The sequence below is a fragment of the Thalassophryne amazonica genome, chromosome 1 (genome assembly GCF_902500255.1).
Source record: "Thalassophryne amazonica chromosome 1, fThaAma1.1, whole genome shotgun sequence".
NCBI lineage: Eukaryota > Metazoa > Chordata > Actinopteri > Batrachoidiformes > Batrachoididae > Thalassophryne > Thalassophryne amazonica.
Window position 1 is genome coordinate 174,117,779 of NC_047103.1, and position 23,860 is coordinate 174,141,638.

Consider the following 23,860-nt stretch of genomic DNA (forward strand, 5'->3'; position numbering starts at 1 on the left):
AGAATCTTACTCCTAGGAGTGGTTAGTTTTTTGTTAGCACTTAGCTTGTGCTAGTTTTTGCTACATGTTTATGTTCTCTTGTGTACAACACTTTAAATTAATCTTGCGCAATGCTGACAGAAAGGGTGCCCTCTTACAGAGTTGTGTCCGTAAGCTAGAGCAGCTTCTTAGCTCAGTGGAATTACGGGCACTCTAGAAAAGTGTAGCGCACTTGTTAGCACTAGCTTAACTCTGCAGGCTAAAGATGATGGCTTTCGGACTGTTGGTAGGGGAAAGAACTCCCGTAAGCCTTGGAGCCTGGTTGTGGTACCCGGCTCATAGTCAACGCTGCCAACTGTGAACAATTTTGCAGCCTTGGACATGCCTGTTGATAGCCCCCTGAGCCCATGGGTGACTTCTAACCTCATCTCCAGGCCGAAAGAAGTAATAGAATCCCCTATCACTAACGCATTCTGTTACCCGCAAATTTAAATTACAGATGCTGGCTGACATTAAGTGTATTGCTGACCCGATACTGCCTCTCACCTCAGGGTGCTGACATTGGATAGTCAGCCAAAGGAACACGACACTAGTTATATTCAGATAGTTATTCATCTTGCCGCCAAAGATATTGGGATGCGACAATCTGAGGTTACAAAAACGGACATAGAGAGGACTTGTGACCTCACCAGAAGGATATGGTGGCATCAAGTAATAGTCTCTGGTCCCCTCCACTCTTGGGGTACTGCTGACAAGTTTAGCAGGCTGACATCATAGAATAGGTGTCTGGTGCAGTTTTGTGGACAACAAGGACTTAGTTTTATTGATAACTGCCCCCCTCACCTTGCCGGGGAAGGCGCTGCCATCTTATCTGTAACTTAGATACAGTTTTACAGGGAGGGTAACATTAGGACTCTACAGTAGGCCACAGAGCAGGTGATTAGAGAACTGGCAGTGCTTATGCCTAGGGATGGGTATTGATAAGATTTTATCGATACCGATGCCATTATCGATTATGTTTATCGATCTGATTCCTTATCGATACCTCTTGTGAATTTTGAACTAAAAGTAGGCTTTACAGGTTTTCTATGTATTTCATTGAGTCTTAAAGTAAAAAAATATGAAATTAGTCACTGTATCCTTGATCTCTGGACATAAATAAAAATAAACAAAACGGTGTTTCGCTTTGAAGTTATTAATTCAGACTGAATTCTATCGTTCTAACTTGACTCGTCAGAGAGCCGCGCAGCGTTTGGAGCTGTGTGAACAGAACGGAGAACGATTCTCGTTTCTTTCTCCCAACAAGACAGGAGTCCCAGTTAGTGACTTTAATCTGCACAAAAGTGACTCACAATTTCACATATTCAGGGATGAAAGTGGTGAAAAACAAAAAAAGCTGAAACCCAAAATTACCCCCCAACACCACCTGCAGGAAAATGAATTCTAGAAGCTCTGAAATGCAATCTGGGGCTATTCAGGACAATAAACTGCAGTGAGTGCAGCATCCATTTACTGAGAAAAAACCCAAATTTCCTTATTCAAAATTCATTCCAGTAGTATTCTGCTCTTACTAGGATGCAGCAGTTTTCTAGTTTGGCAGATAGTTCTGGAGGAAATAACTGAAGAAATTAACACACTGAAAATATGGTTTGACTGAAACAAACTGTCATTAAACTTAAGACAGAGATGAAATGGAGGTGGAAGAGTCACTAGGTGTTCACAGGAAACACTTATTTCTGTATGTATGTATTTATTTATTTATGTATGTTCATTGTTAGTTGGTTTTATATTTTCTGTTGTTTTTATTCAGGTTCTTTTTGTCTCTTTCTCTAAAATTGTATATAATCATTAGATTAGTTATTATTACTATTATTATTGTGCTTGCTATTATTATTAATATATAAACAAAAATAAATTTAAAAAATATTACAATTTGTAATACATTTGACTCTTTTACAACAACAAACGCTTGACAGCTGGAGCTGCGTAATTAACATTGAAAATGCCACAGACATGCTAACGTGTTAGCATCGGTCCCGTTTTTAAGTTATAAAATACATCAACTGTTTCAGAAGACCATAACAGGTCGGTTTAACATAAAAAAAAGGTAAATAATACTCACAGACATATGCTCTTTAGGGTTTTACCAGGGGAAAGCAAAAGAAAAAATTAATCAACGCTGCTTCGATTGGTTCAAGGTTCAAAGCAAAGCCGCGCTGCAGAAAAGTTGATTACAGACCCGCTGCAGGGTCTACGAGGTCTGTTAGAAAACTATCAGACCTTTTTATTTTTTAAAAAACTATATGGATTTGAATCACGTGCGCTTGCATCAGCCAAGCTTGAACCTTCATGCGCATGCGTGAGTTTATTCACGCCTGTCGGTTGCGTCATTCGCCTGTGGGCAGGCTTTGAGTGAGCACTGGTCCACCCCCCTCATCGGATTTTCATTGTCAGGGAAATGGCTGAGCGATTGGAGCAGCAGGTTTTTCCAGAAACTGTGAGAGACAGCCAGGTGGAAACCATTCGGAAGATTCAGACGGCTTTCAGTGAAGATACTCTGGGCGTCACACAGATTAAGGAGCATCATTTTAGATACGTGTTGGTTTACGTGTTGGCATCAGAATTTTGGCTCTCTGTTGGGACTGTTTACACAGAGACTGCTACCTGCTGCTTTGGACTTGAATTAACAGTCTTTTTCAAGACTTTTTTACTTTTTTACTTTTTTACCTTTTTACTTTTTTTTTTTACTTTTTTACTGTGCTCCAACGCCTAAGGAAGACCTCTAACGGTCGAAACATCGTGACGGAGCACTTTTATCAGCTAACTTTCATCAGCGTTAGCAAGCTAACTAGCTTGCTAACGCTTTCGTTTTTATTTTTTTTATTTTATTTTATTTTATTTTTTTCTCTTTTAGCACTGTTGTCGTGCGTTATCTGTGCTGCTCCACAGCGTGTTTAGTTGATTTTTATTTTATTTTAGCACTGTTGTCGTGCGTTGCCTGTGCTGCTTCATGGCCTGTCTGGTGCCTTAACTAAAGCACTCCTTCTGCTGAATCACCTTTAAATTATTTACACATTATTCACTTTGTGTGTTTTTAGGAATCCGCTAGGTTGCGTAGCTACTAGCTCTTAGCCGATTTAGCATGGCGGCTTCTCCTGTCTCTCCCGTACTTTTCTGCTCTGGGTGTGAAATGTTTAGTTATTCCTCGGCCTCCTTTAGCAGTAACGGTACTTGTAATAAGTGTAGCTTATTCGTAGCTTTGGAGGCCAGGCTGGGTGAATTGGAGACTCGGCTCCGCACCGTGGAAATTTCTACAGCTAGCCAGGCCCCTGTAGTCGGTGCGGACCAAGGTAGCTTAGCCGCCGCTAGTTCCCCCCTGGCAGATCCCGAGCAGTTGGGAAAGCAGGCTGACTGGGTGACTGTGAGGAGGAAGCGTAGCCCTAAACAGAAGCCCCGTGTACACCGTCAACCCGTTCACATTTCTAACCATTTTTCCCCACTCGACGATACACTCGCCGAGGATCAAACTCTGGTTATTGGCGACTCTGTTTTGAGAAATGTGAAGTTAGCGACACCAGCAACCATAGTCAATTGTCTTCCGGGGGCCAGAGCAGGCGACATCGAAGGACATTTGAAATTGCTGGCTAAGGCTAAGCGTAAATTTGGTAAGATTGTAATTCACGTCGGCAGTAATGACACTCGGTTACGCCAATCGGAGGTCACTAAAGTTAACATTAAATCGGTGTGTAACTTTGCAAAAACAATGTCGGACTCTGTAGTTTTCTCTGGGCCCCTCCCCAATCAGACCGGGAGTGACATGTTTAGCCGCATGTTCTCCTTGAATTGCTGGCTGTCTGAGTGGTGTCCAAAAAATGAGGTGGGCTTCATAGATAATTGGCAAAGCTTCTGGGGAAAACCTGGTCTTGTTAGGAGAGACGGCATCCATCCCACTTTGGATGGAGCAGCTCTCATTTCTAGAAATCTGGCCAATTTTCTTGGATCCTCCAAACTGTGACTGTCTAGCGTTGGGACCAGGAGGCAGAGCTGTGGTCTTATACACCTCTCTGCAGCTTCTCTCCCCCTGCCATCCCCTCATTACCCCATCCCCGTAGAGACGGTGCCTGCTCCCAGACCACCAATAACCAGCAAAAATCTATTTAAGCATAAAAATTCAAAAAGAAAAAATAATATAGCACCTTCAACTGCACCACAGACTAAAACAGTTAAATGTGGTCTATTAAACATTAGGTCTCTTTCTTCTAAGTCCCTGTTGGTAAATGATATAATAATTGATCAACATATTGATTTATTCCGCCTTACAGAAACCTGGTTACAGCAGGATGAATATGTTAGTTTAAATGAGTCAACACCCCCGAGTCACACTAACTGTCAGAATGCTCGTAGCACGGGCCGAGGCGGAGGATTAGCAGCAATCTTCCATTCCAGCTTATTAATTAATCAAAAACCCAGACAGAGCTTTAATTCATTTGAAAGCTTGTCTCTTAGTCTTGTCCATCCAAATTGGAAGTCCCAAAAACCAGTTTTATTTGTTATTATCTATCGTCCACCTGGTCGTTACTGTGAGTTTCTCTGTGAATTTTCAGACCTTTTGTCTGACTTAGTGCTTAGCTCAGATAAGATAATTATAGTGGGCGATTTTAACATCCACACAGATGCTGAGAATGACAGCCTCAACACTGCATTTAATCTATTATTAGACTCTATCGGCTTTGCTCAAAAAGTAAATGAGTCCACCCACCACTTTAATCATATCTTAGATCTTGTTCTGACTTATGGTATGGAAATAGAAGACTTAACAGTATTCCCTGAAAACTCCCTTCTGTCTGATCATTTTTTAATAACATTTACATTTACTCTGATGGACTACCCTGCAGTGGGGAATAAGTTTCATTACACTAGAAGTCTTTCAGAAAGCGCTGTAACTAGGTTTAAGGATATGATTCCTTCGTTATGTTCTCTAATGTCATATACCAACACAGAGCAGAGTAGCTACCTAAACTCTGTAAGGGAGTTAGAGTATCTTGTCAGTAGTTTTACATCCTCTTTGAAGACAACTTTGGATGCTGTAGCTCCTCAGAAAAAGAGAGCTTTAAATCAGAAGTGTCTGACTCCGTGGTATAACTCACAAACTCGTAGCTTAAAGCAGATAACCCGTAAGTTGGAGAGGAAATGGCGTCTCACTAATTTAGAAGATCTTCACTTAGCCTGGAAAAAGAGTTTGTTGCTCTATAAAAAAAGCCCTCCGTAAAGCTAGGACATCTTTCTACTCATCACTAATTGAAGAAAATAAGAATAACCTCAGGTTTCTTTTCAGCACTGTAGCTAGGCTGACAAAGAGTCAGAGCTCTATTGAGCTGAGTATTCCATTAACTTTAACTAGTAATGACTTCATGACTTTCTTTGCTAACAAAATTTTGACTATTAGAGAAAAAATTACTCATAACCATCCCAAAGATGTATCGTTATCTTTGGCTGCTTTCAGTGATGCCAGTATTTGATTAGACTCTTTCTCTCCGGTTGTTCTGTCTGAGTTATTTTCATTGGTTGCTTCGTCCAAACCATCGGCATGTTTATTGGACCCCATTCCTGCCAGGCTGCTCAAGGAAGTCCTACCATTATTTAATGCTTCAATCTTAAATATGATCAATCTATCTTTGTTAGTTGGTTATGTACCACAGGCCTTTAAGGTGGCAGTAATTAAACCATTACTTAAAAAGCCATCACTTGACCCAGCTATCTTAGCTAATTATAGGTCAATTTCCAACCTTCCTTTTCTCTCAAAGATTCTTGAGAGGGTAGTTGTAAAACAGCTAACTGATCACCTGCAGAGGAATGGTCTATTTGAAGAGTTTCAGTCAGGTTTTAGAATTCATCATAGTACAGAAACAGCATTAGTGAAGGTTACAAATGATCTTCTTATGGCTTTGGACAGTGGACTTATCTCTGTGCTTGTTCTGTTGGACCTCAGTGCTGCTTTTGATACTGTTGACCATAAAATTTTATTACAGAGATTAGAGCATGTCATAGGTATTAAAGGCACTGCGCTGCGGTGGTTTGAATCATATTTGTCTAATAGATTACAGTTTGTTCATGTAAATGGGGAATCTTCTTCACAGACTAAAGTTAATTATGGAGTTCCACAAGGTTCTGTGCTAGGACCAATTTTATTCACTTTATACATGCTTCCCTTAGGCAGTATTATTAGACGGTATTGCTTAAATTTTCATTGTTACGCAGATGATACCCTGCTTTATCTATCCATGAAGCCAGAGGATACACACCAATTAGCTAAACTGCAGGATTGTCTTACAGACATAAAGACATGGATGACCTCTAATTTCCTGCTTTTAAACTCAGATAAAACTGAAGTTATTGTACTTGGCCCCACAAATCTTAGAAGCATGGTGTCTAACCAGATCGTTACCCTGGATGGCATTTCCCTGATCTCTAATAATACTGTGAGAAATCTTGGAGTCATTTTTGATCAGGATATGTCATTCAAAGCGCATATTAAACAAATATGTAGGACTGCCTTTTTGCATTTACGCAATATCTCTAAAATCAGAAAGGTCTTGTCTCAGAGTGATGCTGAAAAACTAATTCATGCGTTTATTTCCTCTAGGCTGGACTATTGTAATTCATTATTATCAGGTTGTCCTAAAAGTTCCCTGAAAAGCCTTCAGTTGGTTCAGAATGCTGCAGCTAGAGTACTGACGGGGACTAGCAGGAGAGAGCATATCTCACCCGTGTTGGCCTCTCTTCATTGGCTTCCTGTTAATTCTAGAATAGAATTTAAAATTCTTCTTCTTACTTATAAGGTTTTGAATAATCAGGTCCCATCTTATCTTAGGGACCTCGTAGTACCATATTACCCCATTAGAGCGCTTCGCTCTCAGACTGCGGGCTTACTTGTAGTTCCTAGGGTTTGTAAGAGTAGAATGGGAGGCAGAGCCTTCAGCTTTCAGGCTCCTCTCCTGTGGAACCAGCTCCCAATTCAGATCAGGGAGACAGATACCCTCTCTACTTTTAAGATTAGGCTTAAAACTTTCCTTTTCGCTAAGGCTTATAGTTAGGGCTGGATCGGGTGACCCTGGACCATCCCTTGGTTATGCTGTTTTAGACGTAGATTGTGGGGGGGTTCCCATGATGCACTGTTTCTTTCTCTTTTTGCTCCGTATGCATCACTCTGCATTTAATCATTAGTGATCGATCTCTGCTCCCCTTCACGGCATGTCTTTTTCCTGGTTTTTTCCCTCAGCCCCAACCAGTCTCAGCAGAAGACTGCCCCTCCCTGAGCCTGGTTCTGCTGGAGGTTTCTTCCTGTTAAAAGGGAGTTTTTCCTTCCCACTGTTGCCAGGTGCTTGCTCATAGGGGGTCGTTTTGACCGTTGCGGTTTTTCATAATTATTGTATGGCCTTGCCTTACAATATGGAGCGCCTTGGGGCAACTGTTTGTTGTGATTTTGCGCTATATAAGAAAAAAGTTGATTGATTGATTGATTACAACGGATTAAAGACGGCCCACAGCGCTCCGTGCTCTGAGTGGCCATCGACAGGCTGAAACGACCAGATCATTTCCAAAGTGAAGGCTGTGTTGATCCGGGACGTCGTCTGACTACCAGAGAAATAAAGAAGAGTTGGACATCAGCACTTTTGCGGCACATTCCACTGTTACAGGAGATTTTGTAATGAAAGACGTGCAGAGGAATTTGCACATCAACAAAAAGCACCTCCGTGTTGGAAGTCTCACAGGACAAGTTGTGACATGTCCAGCTGTTACACAATTTCTCGGATACTCACTCGACTGAAAAGCCACTGAAAGCCATCTGAATCTTCCGAATGGTTTCCAACATGGACGTGCTTTTTGTTGTGCGCTATTGCGGCTCTGTGCCTACGCGCGAATTCCTCCGCACGTCTTTCATTACAAAATCTCCTGTAACAGTGGAATGTGCTGCAAAAGTGCTGATGTCCACATTTTATGCGATTTCTCTGGTAGTCAGACGACGTCTCGGATCAACACAGCATTCATTTTGAAAATGATTGTTTGGTCGTTTCAGCCTGTCGATGGCCGCTCAGAGCGCGGCATGCTCTCCGCCGCTGTGGGCCGTCTTTAATCTTTAAAGCCGTCTGAATCTTCTGAATGGTTTCCACCTGGCTGTCTCTCACAGTTTCTGGAAAAACTTCATTCAGCGCTGCTCCAATCGCTCAGCCATTTCCCTGACAATGAAAATCCGACGAGGGGGGTGGACCAGTGCTCACTCAAAGCGAATGACGCAACAGACAGGTGTGAAAAAACTCACGCATGTGCATGAAGGTTCAAGCTTGGCTGATGCAAGCGCACATGGTTCAAATCCATATAGTTTTTGCAAAAAATAAAAAGGTTGGATAGTTTTCTAACAGACCTTGTATAATTAATTTAGAGAAATTATCATTTTCCTGACAAACACCCCCAAAAACAACGGCCACTCTGAAGGACCGATAAGGGAATCGTTAAGTAAAAAGGTAATTGATGTTGATGGATAGAATCATTTCTTAACAATACCCGAAAGGAACCGGTTCTCGATACCCAACCCTACTTATGACTAAAGCCCCTTGCACATTGGCGTATTCATAGAGCTGCATATTGTGGTGTGTCGTCTACGCAAAGTTGAGCAGTTCTGCACCCACTTTTAGCAGCTCTACGTTGACTTTTTTCTCCCTATACGCAGCAGTAAGTTGAGGGCTACGCGTGTAGGATGGAAGAAATGAAACATGTTTAATCTTCTTCGACGCAGAGCGCTAGACACAGAAAAGACGCAGTTTAAAGCAGGTCTGTGCAGCACGGTGTTACTCTGTGCAAGTCTGTGCAACACCGTGCTCCTGTACACATCCCAAAAAATGAGTGCGTGCATCCAGAATGATTCAGCTGGAGAACATGATCACACAGCCCACAGGGCCTCTGTGTGCTCAGAACAGCTGATCTAACTGATGGACGTGTGTGTGCTCAGAACAGGGAATCGAACCTCAACTCAGAAACACAACAGAAACAGCAGGTCAGTTGCGCTCTCAATGTCGCGCTCTCTCTCTCTTTCTCTCAGTCTCTCTGTCTCCCTCTGTCGATCTCTCCCTCACTCTCTCTCTCTTTGTTTCTCTCTCGCTCTCTCTCTGTGTCTGATCAAACCTGAATAAGCGCTGTGACTCTTCAAAATAAAAGCCTCATTGCTGCATGTCGGTGTGATCATCAGACGACCTGATCGATCAGGTCTGATCAAATCAGCGGACCTGATCGGAGCAACCAGAGCTTTAAAAGTTTAAAGAGTCACAGCATTTCTTCACGGCAGCCTTTACCACAGCCAGACTCAGGAGCATCTGTACACAATGACAATGATCCACCAAGACAAAAATAATAAATAATAATAATAATAATAATGTTAAATGACTGTTTCTGAGCCTCACCACACTGTGTAGTAGAAAACAGAGCACACTTCCACAGAGGCAGAAAATACGTGAAAATACGGCTACATATGTGGCAGTAATGAAACTATAGAAACCTCATGATCCAGTCCACTGTTTTCCAAGTGCAGTGATGTTGTTCTGCACAGGCGACGGGAGGGAACTGGTTTTAAATAGAAACAAGAGCTACCCATGACTGTGTGCACACATTAAAAAGTGAACACACGCACCTGCAAGCAGATCTACGAACATGGAAAAAGGCTGAGTACGCACCCATTTTGGGCATATTTAAATGAAACACAACACCACAATACGCAGCTCCACGAATACACAAATGTGAAAGGGGCTTAATGTGTGGGTGTGGAATCCATTAGCCTAGCGGGGAAATTAGTTCAGGAAATCCACTATGGTGACAGTGTAGTCTATTTGCCAGGAAGTCCTGTTTCTGCAGATGTACCCATGAAGAGCATAGAGGGACATGTTCAAATTTAGTTCTCTTTACTACTCTGGATAACAGTAAAATTAAGGGTGTTTCTGCACTGTCAAATAGCCCATGTCTGCTACTTGCAACCCATGTGGAACATTACAAACCCAAACCTTATCTTTGGTATCTTACATATATTATTTTGGAACTGTCCCTGAATCCCAAGAGTCAAAATGTCAACCCTAGTGGGGTCCTTAGTTTGGGTCTCATTAACATAAGATCACTGTCCTCAAAATCACTGTTGATAAGTGATCTGATTATGGAACACCACTTAGATATGATCAGGTTATGTGAAACCTGGCTGAAACCTAGTGCTGTCCTCCCCTTAAATGAAGTCTGCCCACTTGCGTACACATTCAGTCAAATGCAGTCTTCCATGAAGACTGCATTTCCTAAAGAGAAGCTGACGAGGTGATGGATAGACTCTGGCCCTGCACCCCAGGATGCCGGATTTATCTCACGATGCCCTGCCTGTGGCACCAGTGATTGCATGCTCACCTCAGTAATGCACTTTGTTTTTGATGCTATTCAGGTTTTTCTGTTTCCTGTTTCTTCAGCTTTGTGAAAACCTTGTAACCCCTCTGAGCCTGGGCTGCTTGGGGTTTCATCCTCAGTATCACCAGAGGGAGTTTTCTTACCACTGTTGCTTGTGTTCTTGTTCAGGGGGGTTGGTTACTTGTGTGAAGCGCCTTGAGGCAACTTTGTTGCATTTTGGTGCTATATAAATGAGAGACAAAACTTCGCACGTCAGACTCCTCAAATGGGTGTGTAGGAGATAAGGGACAAGCCCAGCTAAACGTGAAAATTTCGGCACTGTCGGGCAAATCAATCAGCAATTTGCCTGATGAAGGCCACAGTGCCAAAACGCTGGTGATACAGTCCTGAATAAATTTTTCTACAGCAAGTAAGACGGAGTGCGGGCGCTATATAAATAAAATAAATTGAACTGAAGCATTGCAAAACATCTGCTGCAGGTGGAAAATGCAATCATGTAATACAACACATCCATGTGATATGCTAAAACACTGTTGACGTGAACACTTGAGGATTCAGCTTCATATTTGTTATGCTGATGACTCGTTGGAACGATGCTAACACTTTAGCATGTAGTGCTCAGTGACATTCAGCTTGTCATGTGTGTTGGATGAACCTGTGCCAGGGTGGGTGGGGGTCTCTCACCTGGTCATACGGCAGTTGTCGCACACCCAGCTGTGCTCCTTCTTGTTATAGTGACTACATGACTTACAGACAAACATGTGACAGTCCAGACAGCGCCGCCTACTGTTCACCAAGAACTTGAAGGGCTGTAAGCAGCGGATACACAGTGACTCGGTCAGTTTGTTCTGAGAAGACAGCAGCTCACGCTTTGTATCCTCTATCTCAATCTTGGTCTTCAGCTCCCTGGAAGCAGGAATGAGACAAAAAAAAATAGGCTCAGAAATGAGACAATCTTAAGCTGAGAGCACTTATTGATACATGACTGAATGGACCATAGTTTCATGGAGACACCACACGAAGCCAAATCCAGCAGATTGTCCTCTGTCAGACATTCAGAGTCCTACTAAGGGCCCTGTCCCACTGGGGAGTATACAAATTTTGGGCGTTTGTTGTCGTCCGCAACAAAAATGGCCAAAAATGACAAATGTCCCAGTATGAATTATATACAAGTTGATTGGAGTAAAGAAGCAGTGAACAGGGCGAGTGGTGACATCAGCGGATCACATCAGAGCGCAGCTCGTCTGAACGATTATAACAAGAAGTCTGTTATAAACAGGAATAAATACTGTAACAGCTGCAGACAAGAAGGAAAAAACACGCAACTGTTTTATCAAGCCTTGACAATGTAAACAAGTCAAATAATTACCTTTTTAGAGGCTCAAAATGCTTTCTGGTGATTAGAGCCGTTTTCAACAGGCAATTTGCAGAATAAAATGATTAATCTGCCACAAAATAATAATTTTATATAGGCAGCATCCAGCGCAGAGCGCGTGGCAGCCGGTAGAACAAAGAACGGTGTCCAGCTGTGAACACAGCGCATCTGATTTGCATCTGCCGCAAATCAGATGCAAAGCAGACGTAATAAAAACACTTTATTCGTGGCCAATCTGTATGCAGTCGCTACAACTTATTTTAGTTTGTGATGTGGACATGATGGGCACGCAAAATATCCGTTTTACACGCTGTCCCAGTCCACTGCCAAGACGCAAATCTCTGTCAGTTGTGGATATCAGCAGATGACGGTGAATATACAGCGCATAGATTATGTTTGTGTATGTATTGTGTATGTATGGAGTATGTTTGTGTATGTATGGAGTATGTTTGTGTATGTATGGAGTATGTTTGTGTATGTATTGTGCATGTATGGAGTATGTTTGTGTATGTATAGAGTATGTATAGAGTATTTATAGAGTATGTTTGTGTATTTATAGAGTATGTATGGAGTATGTTTGTGTATGTATAGAGTATGTATGGAGTATATTTGTGTATGTATAGAGTATGTATGGAGTATGTTTGTGTATGTATTGTGCATGTATGGAGTATGTTTGTGTATGTATAGAGTATGTATAGAGTATTTATAGAGTATGTTTGTGTATGTATTGAGTATGTATGGAGTATGTTTGTGTATGTATAGAGTATGTATGGAGTATATTTGTGTATGTATGGAGTATGTATGGAGTATGTTTGTGTATGTATGGAGTATGTTTATGTATGTATGGAGTATGTTTGTGTATGTATAGAGTATGTATAGAGTATGTATGGAGTATGTGTATGTATGGAGTATGTATGGTGTATGTATGGAGTATGTATGGAGTATGTATGGAGTATGTATAGTGTATGTATAGAGTATGTATAGAGTATGTTTGTGCATGTATAGAGTATGTATGGAGTATGTTTGTGTAATTTGTGTATGTATGGAGTATGTTTGTGTAATTTGTGTATGTATAGAGTATGTATGGAGTATGTTTGTGTAATTTGTGTATGCATAGAGTATGTATGGAGTATGTTTGTGTATGTAGAGAGTATGTATGGAGTATGTTTGTGTAATTTGTGTATGTATAGAGTATGTATGGAGTATGTTTGTGTAATTTGTGTATGCATAGAGTATGTATGGAGTATGTTTGTGTATGTAGAGAGTATGTATGGAGTATGTTTGTGTAATTTGTGTATGTATAGAGTATGTATGGAGTATGTTTGTGTAATTTGTGTATGCATAGAGTATGTATGGAGTATGTTTGTGTAATTTGTGTATGTATGGAGTATGTTTGCGTATGTATTGAGTATGTATGGAGTATGTAAGGCGGATGTCATCCACAGCCAAAATTTTGTGCAGCTCAAAAATCCTGGAAACAGAAAAACATGCCTCTGTGGATAATTTCGGACGTGTGCGGGTGTCGGCCGACTCATACAAGCATGTTTCACACATATTGCGGACGTTAAGCGAATATGAGCCAATTTTGTGCGCAATCCATATGCAAATCCTCCTAAACACCAGTGGGACAGGGCCCTAAGAACCATTTCTGGCTCTCTGACTACATCATTTGAACTACAGACTGAAGGTCAAAAGAAAGTTCAAGAAATTTTGGGTATTTCTACTCAGTGTACAGACACAAATGAAGCATAAGAGTAAACCAAAGAACTTCAGGGTCAAAGACCAAGTAGGCTGAGTCAAGTCAACCAGAACTGTTCAGTTCCTTGAAGATGCTTCACTCTTCAGCCACAAAGGCTTCATCTTTTCTGAGTTACTGTAATGAGACGCTCAGATATGTTTCCTCTCTTCGCTGATGTGATTTCATGAAAGTTCGTAATTGGCTACCTGGGGTCACTTGAGTTCAGATGTGAGGAGTTGTTGTTCTCAGTGGAGAGGTGAGGACAAACTTTAGCCTCTGTGATGTTTGAATGAATGAAAACTGTTTATTTCGAACATTTGATACAACAACAATTACAAGATAGATCAGTAAAGACAACAACAAAAACGTTCCTACTGTGTACCCAACATGTCCGAAAAGGGGTAGGGTGAAGCATCAGCTTATTTATCCCTACCCCTTCTTCCCCACAACCAGTAATACCCTTTGCCACATATACACATAGATTCCTACACACCTAAACCGATATCAATATATATATATATACATACACATACACATATACATACACACATCAACATACATACACATATACACACATATATACACATATACATATATACACATATACACACATATACACACATATACATATATATATACATACACACATCAACATACATACACATATACATACACATATACATATATACACATATACACACATATATACACATATACATATATACACATATATATACATATATACATATATACACATATATACACATATACATATATACACATATACACACATATACATATATATACATACACACATCAACATACATACACATATACATACACATATATACACATATACATATATATATACATACACACATCAACATACATACACATATACATACACATATACATATATACACATATACACACATATATACACATATACATATATACACATATATATACACATATACATACACATACATATATACATACACATATACATATATACACATATACACACATATATACACATATACATATATACACATATATATACACATATACATATACACATATACACACATATATACACATATACATATATACACATATATATACACATATACATATATACACATATACACACATATATACACATATACATATACACATATATATACACATATACATATATACACATATACACACATATACATATATATATACATACACACATCAACATACATACACATATACATACACATATATACACATATACATATATATATACATACACACATCAACATACATACACATATACATACACATATATACACATATACATATATATATACATACACACATCAACATACATACACATATACATACACATATACATATATACACATATACACACATATATACACATATACATATATACACATATATATACACATATACATACACATACATATATACATACACATATACATATATACACATATACACACATATATACACATATACATATATACACATATATATACACATATACATATATACACATATACACACATATATACACATATACATATATACACATATATATACACATATACATATATACACATATACACACATATATACACATATACATATATACACATATATATACACATATACATATATACACATATACACACATATACATATATATATACATACACACATCAACATACATACACATACACATACACATATACATACACATATACATATATACACATATACACACATATATACACATATACATATATACACATATATATACACATATACATATATACACATATACACACATATACATATATATATACATACACACATCAACATACATACACATATACATACACATATATACACATATACATATATATATACATACACACATCAACATACATACACATATACATACACATATACATATATACACATATACACACATATATACACATATACATATATACACATATATATACACATATACATATATACACATATACACACATATACATATATATATACATACACACATCAACATACATACACATATACATACACATATATACACATATACATATATACACATATACACACATATATACACATATACATATATATACATACACATACATATATACATACACACATCAACATACATACACATATACATACACATATATACACATATACATATATACACGTATATATACACAAACATAAATATACACCTACACATACCTACTTACATACAAAATACTATACATTTACAAGCCGAAGCAAAAAACAAAAACACCCTAACCCTCATTACCCTTCCTCCTCCCTATACCCAGAAAAAACCATATTTTTGTACCGCTGTTTGAACTGGTTCATGCTTGGACATTGCTTGAGCCCCACTCCCAATCTGTTCCACATCCTCACCCCACAGACAGAAATACAGAAACCTTTTAATGTTGTTCGTGCCCACTGATGCTTTAAATTAAATTTCCCCCTCAGACTGTAATCCCCTGATCTGTTAAAAAACATATTTTTAATATTTGCTGGAAGTAAATTGTTTATTGCTTTATACACAGTTTGTACTGTTTGAAAATGAACCAAGTCTGTGAATTTTAATAATTTGGATTGTAAAAATAGTGGATTTGTATGATCTCTATAGCCAGTATTATGAATAATTCTTATAGCTCTTTTCTGCATTACTGATAGTGATTGTGTTGTACCTTTATAAGTATTACCCCATACCTCTGCACAGTACTGTAAATATGGTAAAACCAGTGAGCAGTAAAGAATGCGGAGTGAGTTGTGGTCCAGAATATGTTTCGCTTTGTTTAGAACTGAAATGCTTCTTGACAGTTTACTTTGTATATGTTTTATATGAGTCTTCCAGTTTATCTTATCATCTATTATCACCCCCAGAAACTTATTTTCATGTACCCTTTCAATATCTACCCCCTCGACTTGTAACTGAACCTGTATGTCTGTATTACAATAGCCAAATAACATGTATTTTGTTTTACTTTAATGATAATTTGTTTCTGTCAAACCATATTTTAAATTTTCCCATTTCTATACTGATCCTCCTCAGTAACTCCTGCAAATCCCCCCCTGAACAAAAAATGCTTGTCATCTGCAAATAATACTAATTTTAATATTTTGGAAACATTGACAATATCATTTATATAAATTAGAAACAGTTTTGGACCCAATACTGACCCCTGTGGGACGCCACAAGCATTGTGCAAGCATGATGATGTATATTCCCCCAACTTCACAAACTGTTTTCTGTTACTTAAGTAGCTTCTCACCCAGTGCAACACCAACCCCCTAATCCCATACTGTTCAAGTTTATTGATTAATATGTCATGATTGATTGTATCAAAAGCCTTTTTAAGGTCTATAAATATTCCAACTGAATGTAATTTGTGGTCTATGGCGTTTGTAATCTCCTCAACTGATTCTATTAATGCAAGTGATGTTGAACTATGTGCTGAACAGGGATTTCTTTCTATGAGATTATTATCCCAATCCTCAGGTTGGGAATCGGGAATTTTTTCTGCCAAGCTTGGTCCAATATTTACAAAAAAATTATTAAAACCGTTGACTACCTCATCCTTATTTTCCTTCTTGACATTATTATCAATGAAATACTGAGGGTAACTCTGTTTTTTATTACCATTTTTGATAATGCTATTTAATATATCCCATATTCCTTTAATATTGTTTTTGTTATTATATAATATGTTACTATAATATTCCTTCCTACATACCCGTATAATATTAGTTAATCTGTTTTTGTATTTCTTATATCTATTTTCTGCCTCTTTAGTCTTTAGTTTTATGAATTCTCTATACAGTGTATTTTTCTTATTACATGCATTTCGTAACCCTTTCGTCATCCATGGTCGAGCTTGGATTTTTTGTTTTCTGTAGTCTTGTTTAATTGGACAATTTTTATCATATAATGATGTAAATATTTGTAAAAAAGTTTCATATGCACTATCAACATCACTTTCACTGTATACCTTTTCCCAGTTTTGCTCCTGTAAATCCTTCTTTAGTGTGTTCATGTTTTCCTCTGTCCGCACTCGCCTGTATTTTATTTTCTCCTCTGGCTGATTCCGCCGATGGTTTCTATTATAAACGATGAAAACTGGTAGATGATCACTAATGTCATTGATTAATAATCCACTCAGTGTTATTCTCAATATCATTGCTGAATATATTATCAATTAAGGTGGCACTATGGGATGTAATTCTGCTTGGCCTGGTGATTTTTGGATATAAACTCATACTGTACATTATACTGATAAATTCATCTGTTATTTTATGCTTATTTGGATTGAGCAGATCAATATTTAAGTCACCACAAATGAACACAGTTTTTGATTAGTTTTTGAGAACATTTTTCCCATACAGTCAGTGAATGTTTCAATACTAGATCCTGGTGCTCTATATATACAGCTGACTAATACATTTTTGCTTTTTTCTTCACATATTTCAATAGTTATACATTCTAATAAGTTATCAATCACAGTTGTCATATTGTCTACTATTTTATAATCCATGTTCTTATCCACATACACAGCCACTCCTCCTCCACTCTTATTTTTTCTGTTTACACAATTAAATTCATTTCCATCCAGTTCAAAATCCATTCCTTTATCTTCATTGATCCATGTTTCTGATATAGCAATTATGTTAAATATTTTTTTAAACTGACTTAAATATTCTTTAATGTTGTTAAAGTTTGCATATAGACTTCTGCTGTTGAAATGGATTATTGATAATTTGTTATCCGTTTTAATGATCCGATTAAACTGTTCATCTGTATAATAGCAACAACTGTCATTGATATTTGAGAAGAAATTATTGTCCGGGTCTATATCGTGCTCCAAGTCCAGTACATTGTGGTCTGTGTATTTAAATGTTCTCAGTTCTACTTTTCCATGATCAGCAATCCTTTGAGTTATATCCTTCTTGTCTCCAGATGTAGATGAATAGGTAGTAGATGAATAGGTTCCTCTGGTCTGTGTCATGGTGTTGTGATGTGTTTGTGTCCTCATACCTTATTGGTCATATCTGTCCAGATCCTCGCTTTAAGAAACACTATTGTTCATATTTGTCCAGCTCCTCGATGTTCCTTATTGCCATGACTTTTGCTTGTTCTGGTGATCCGTTCAGTTTGATGAATATTTTACAGTTTGAAGTCCATGTGTGCTGGATTTTTCCCTGTTTCTTCAAGAAGCGTGCTTTCCTGGCGATGTCGGCATTCCGTTTGGTGAGATGTTCATTGATGAATACGTTTGTCCCTTTCAGTTTTCTTCCTTGTTTTAACAGTGCTGTTTTGTGTTTTCTGTTGATGAATCTCATGATGACGGTTCGTTTATCACCGTCATTTCTCCGGGGCAGAGGGTGGCACGCTTCAATGTTATTTAAATCCATTTCTATACCTTTAGATAGGAGGAAATCAGCAACCTGTTTTTCCACAGAGCTGACCTCCTGTTCACTGGGCTCCCCTCCGCTCTCATCTGTTACCGCCCGTGCGTAGGACCGTGGTTTGATATGAAGACCTGTGATGATGACGTCGTTAATTCTGGTGTACTGCTCCAATTCAGCCACTCTATTTTCCAGCTGCACCAGATGCCGGTCTTTCTCGGCATTCTGGAGCCGTAATGCCTTCACCTCCTCCACCAGATCCATAATTGATTTCTGTTGCTGCTTCACAACAGAAATCTCCTCTGATAGAAAGTCCAGAGATTTTTTAATATCGTCACCTTCCTCCGCTGTGAGAACCTTCTTAGGCCCCATGGTCGACTTATGAGCAGCTTGACGATCGCCGATGTTAACAGCCTGCGTTGTTTGTCACCGGGATGGATCTGCACTGCGCTGGTGCCGCGTGGCCTCAGAGTGCACAGTCTGTCTGCAGACTGTGCACTCTGAGGCCTGAGGCCTCTGTAGACTTCTCTTCTACTTTATATGTGTTCTTGTTCTGAGCTGCAGGTCTGCGCTCTGAGTTCTGTTATAGTTTATCTTTCCTCCTTTGACCACGAACGAACTGTCTGTGAGTAAATGTGGAGATGTCTGGAGTTATAGTTGATGTGGACATGTCCTGTCTCTGACAATCAGTCTGTGAGCAGGACTTATGTCCTTTTTGGCCTTTTTTAACAGTGGTGAGAGAGTTTGAGCAACTAACTGCCTGCAGCCAGACAGTTTTTTTCCTTTCTTTTAATTGTTCACATGTGCATATGTGAATGAATCGCCCGTGAGTGGACTGGAGATGTGGACTTTTTACTGGATGTCTCTGGCAATCAGTCTGTGAGCAGGACTTTTATGGATTTTATTTAAACACATTTGTGAGAGAAGAAGCTGCAGTTGCTTCACAGTGCCTCTCTTCACCAGACAGAGAAGGAGCTGCAGCTTTGGGAACAATGGAACAATGGACTTGCGCTGAAACCACTTAATTCTGCATTGAGCAGAGGATGCAAAAAAATTAAACGTTTAATTATTGTTTGCGCCCCTTGCGCTGTTGTGGCGCCGAGCTGCATCGTCTCGGCACTAGGTTGCTTCCACGCGGCATCGTCATAACGACGCGTGACGCAACTGGGAGCAGCCCCGGTGTGAAAAGGATTAGTTTCATCATTTTATCAAAGATGATTTCAAACCTGCTGTCTTGTTGTCTGTGTTGGTCGTCTCAGCAGCTGTTTTGACCCTGTGTTTGGAGCTGATGGGAGTTTTGCCGCGGCAACACACAGGCGTCTTTGTGAGCACGGTGACCTCGTGGCATTCTGCTTCCTGCCTTGTGACAGAGTGGTGACCAGTTCCAACAACTGCTGTTTTTTATGCTGGTGTTCCTCATGAAGCATGTGAATCACATGCTGACAGCATGATGTCTTCGTGTGCAGCTAAACAAACACATATTTTCTCACTTTTTAGTTTTTTGTAAAAATGCAAATGATTCTGCCAGTGCTTATTTAAATAACTGGCAGAGCTGATTGGTTGATTATCCTTTGTGCTTGATGGCACAGAGGTGTCATGATGCTGTAACGGTGATTGACAGCATGATGATCTCAAATCTTTGACACCTCCCCTTCTTCCCGGACTCTTATTGGTCAGTACACATGCTGTCATCCCACCCAGCGACAGTTGTTTAAAAGTAACGGAGTCCTCAGTCACTGCAGCGCCAGAACAGGAAACTCCTGAAGAAAATTTAATCAACAACAAACTCACAACGTCCATGAGTCAAGCTACAGTCCACGAGTCCACATCCTCTGTGCGTCACGTGTCACAAAGAAAGCATCATCACAAAGGCTGGGTGTGGCTCAGGCTGACCAATAAGAACCAGTGAACATACATGACCAGCCACCTGGTTTCCTGGTGGTCGGTGAACATACCTGAACAGACTCCCCAGTTTATACTTTTGAATAAAATCCATGAAATAATAATAATACATTCCATTTAAAAGGTGCCTTTCTTGACACTCAAGGACACTGTACAGTAAAACTTAAAATCCAATAAAAGAAACAACAATTAAATCAATAAAATAGAGCAATACACATCTGGTGGAATAAGCAGTCATAAACAGATGTGTTTTGAAAAGGGGAAATGAATCAATGTTTCTGATTTGGGGTGGTAATGAATTCCAGAGACTAGTGAGACGGGCAGAGGGGACAGACAGGTGAATGGAGGAAGAGGATCTAAGGGAACGGGAGGGAGCGCGGACATGGACGAGGTCAGACTGATATGGGGCAGCGAGATTGTGTAAGGCCTTGAATGTTAACAGGAGGATTTTGAGTTGAATACGAAACTGATCCGGAGGCCAGTGGAGCTGTTGGAGGACAGGAGTGATATGCTGAATCAAGGGGGTGCCAGTTATGATACAGGCAGCTGAATTCTGCACCAGCTGATGTTTATGGAGGGATTTGTGTGGGAGACCAAAAAGAAGAGTTACAATAATCCAGACAGGAGGTAACAAGGTTGTGGACAAGGATGGCAGCAGTGTGGGGGTAAGGCAGGGGTGGAGGTGATTAATGTTGCGTAGATGGAGGTAGGCAGACCTGGTAATGTTTTTAATATGGGACTGAAAGGATAGTGTGCTGTCAAGGATGACACCCAGACTCTTAACCTGGGGTGAAGGTGAAATGGTGGAATGATGAGAAAAACTGTCAGTTTTGGATAGAGTGGATTTTGTACCAATGAGGAGAACCTCAGTTTTGCTACTGTTTAATTTAAGAAAGTTTAAAGTGAACCAGGTTTGATTTCAGAGATACAATCAGTAAGGGAGGTGGGCGGAAGAGTGGATGAGGGTTTAGAGGTAAGATAGAGCTGGGTGTCATCAGCATAACAGTGGAAATGAATGTTGAATTTTCGGAAGATATTGATGATGATGATGAAAAGGACGAGCCCCAGGAGAGAGCCTTGGGGCACACCTGAAGTAATGGGGGAGGAAGTGGATTTGAAAGACTTGAGTTGGGTAAACTGAGTGCGGCCAGAGAGGTAGGATGCAAACCAGACTAATGGAATGAGTTATGTCAGTGGAATGGAGCCTATTGAGGAGAGTGGAATGACAAATTGTATCAAAGGCTGCAGTCAGCTTGAGGAGAATGAGGATGGTGAGGAGTCCAGAATCAGCTGCCATGAGGAGATCATTCATGATTTTACTGAGTGCTGTTTAAGTGCTATGGAGTGGGAGGAAACCAGACTGGAACTGTTCGTACAGAATATTGCAGGACAGGTGAGAGTGCAGCTGAGAGGCAACTGTTTTTTCAAGGTTTTTGGAAATGAAGGGTAGATTGGAGACAGGATGGAAATTGTTGAAGTTGGAGGGGTCAGCACCAGGTTTGTTCAAAATTGGAGTCATGCCTGCAGTTTTGAAGGAAGCAGGGAGAGTTCCAGTGGTGAGGGAGGAGTGGATGATGGCAGAAATGAGAGGGACCAGAGAGGGGAGACAGGCTCTAACAAACTGAGTGGGAAGGGGGTCCAGCTGACAAGTCCATGACTTGGATGTTCGAATGAGCTGTGTGATTTCTGAGAAAGTGGGGAGCTGGAAAAAGGATTATTATACATTTCTTTGTGAATAGAGAGACCAGTTTTCCTATAGAGTCGTTCAAGTTGCCGACCTTGGGCTTTCATGAGGTGAAGGTCAGGAGTGAACCAAGGGGCGGAGATGGAAAAAGAAACCAATCTGATTTTTAACAGAGCGAGAGAATTAAAAATATTACGGAGACTGTTGGTGTAATGAGAAACCAGATCATCAGGGGTGGATAGGTTGTGGACGTCAAGGAGATGGAGGGAGTGGATATATCTTTATCTTTGTATCTTTATATTTCGGAATGAAATGAGACGTGGTGTTTTAGAGGTGGAAAGAGTGAGTTTCACTGTAAATGAGATGAGAAAGTGGTCAGTTATGGGGAGTTCATCGACTGTAAGGTCAAGCGGAGCGGAGTGACACCAGTGCAGCAGATTAGGTCCAGAACGTGTCCTTTGGAGTGTGTGGGGATGGTGGTGTGTTGCTGACATCCAAAGCTCTCAAGACAGGTTGTAAAGTCTTTGGTAAAGCCCCGTTTACACACAGACGGTAAGAGCTCCTGGAAGCATCCCGAAAGAGTTTTTGGCTGTCTTAAGAATCACATGCTGTTGTTAACACCGGCACTAGGGGGCGTGGTTTAGTTCCGGCTTTACCGGGAATCGCTCCCGGAATTATTCGACATGTTGAATAATTGCGGGAGCGCTCCCAGAGACCTCCCGTGATGACGAACAACGGCGTGTGATGCTTTATAATCGCCGTTTCATCCTGCCGCTTCTGTTGTGTGTTGGGGGGTGTGGCTGGATATTTTGGTGTTCTTTTCTTTTCTTTGCTCTCCAGGTGGCATGAGAACTGATTTGTCTGTGGAGAAGGTGCTGGCTGAAGAATCCTTCACCCTCATCAACATCATGTGTAGCACCTGTGACTGGTGCTCACATGCAACCTTGAAGACTTTCAGCTGAAGCAGATAATTGGATGGTGTTCTGCATTTAAGGCATGTGTGATTCAAGCAGAACTGCCGGGAACTCGACCTTGTGATGTTCGTTTGTGAGACGCTGAGGACCGCGCCTGGGTTTGACACATCGAGCCCGTGAAGCAAGGAAGGGTGAGGGACACATGCTGTCAGCACACATCAGAGGTGATTAAGTGTTTGACTAATTGTTGATAGTAACTTGGTGTTTTGTTACACAGTATACTTGAATTGTGATGAGGATTGTGCAGCTTGCTTCTCACTGCTGTGGCATGCGGAGAT

At 40.0% G+C, this 23,860-nt stretch overlaps 1 protein-coding gene across 2 annotated transcripts in view; it reads right to left on the reverse strand.

The window, feature by feature from the left end:
* Nucleotides 1-23,860, reverse strand: part of mlpha (melanophilin a) — a 267,636-nt gene that overhangs the window by 242,225 nt on the left and 1,551 nt on the right. For both annotated transcript variants that reach the window (XM_034179775.1, XM_034179785.1), the window contains exon 2: nucleotides 11,095-11,316. In XM_034179775.1, the coding sequence (XP_034035666.1) occupies nucleotides 11,095-11,316 (222 nt within the window). The remainder of the gene's footprint in view (nucleotides 1-11,094; nucleotides 11,317-23,860) is intronic.